Source organism: Penaeus monodon, chromosome 15 (genome assembly GCF_015228065.2).
Source record: "Penaeus monodon isolate SGIC_2016 chromosome 15, NSTDA_Pmon_1, whole genome shotgun sequence".
Classification (NCBI taxonomy): Eukaryota; Metazoa; Arthropoda; class Malacostraca; order Decapoda; family Penaeidae; genus Penaeus; species Penaeus monodon.
In genome coordinates, this window is record NC_051400.1 from 15027804 (window position 1) to 15028475 (window position 672).

Below are 672 nucleotides of genomic sequence, written 5' to 3' on the forward strand. Positions count from 1 at the left end.
TTCTCCAGGAATATTTATCGTTTTTTGGCAATAAAATAAAAACTTAGTAATGATATTCCAGATAATTTTAACTTTCCTCTTTTCTTTATTGATCGTCCATCATGATCTCTTTTTTGGTTTGTTTTTCCTCAGGTTTCCTTTCACTGATTTGCCTTCTTCAGTTCCCCTTATTCACCATGCATCTCCTGATTCTTTACTCATCAAAGTTCAGTTGTTTCCAACTTTTTGTCAACCAGGGGATTTCCAATCTTATGGAAGGTTTGGTAAAGGTTGGCTCGATAAGTGTCATTGATGTTATGATGTTCATGGTTCGTAAGCTGAGCGTTGGAACCCACTGTACTCGATTCCCTACAAAAAAGAAAAGAAGAGTTAATGCTACTACAGTATCATTGATGGAAGAAGATTCCATTCAGTGAAGTAGAATAGGTCAGGAAGACTTAGCGCAGGTACTAAAAGTATAAGAAGAAATTTCTTCAAGCAGGAAACAACAGTAAACACCTAAGGGTCAGACTGGATTCTAAAGTCAAAATAAACAAGTAAACTACATGTTCATGTCCAATGATGATTTTTAGTTCTCCTCTTGGTTGTGCAAGAAGTATTTACACGTAGATCTAAAGTTTATGAGTATATCAAGAGGAAACAGTGATTTCATGTAGAATAGGAATACAGGTG

At 35.4% G+C, this 672-nt stretch overlaps 1 protein-coding gene across 1 annotated transcript in view; it reads right to left on the bottom strand.

Moving 5' to 3' along the window:
- The window catches only part of LOC119581772 (cadherin-23-like), a gene marked incomplete in the record, with an annotated part of 64191 nt that overhangs the window by 911 nt on the left and 62608 nt on the right, over window positions 1-672 (bottom strand). The window contains 1 exon segment of the mRNA XM_037929905.1: window positions 1-348. Within this exon segment, the coding sequence (XP_037785833.1) occupies window positions 201-348 (148 nt within the window).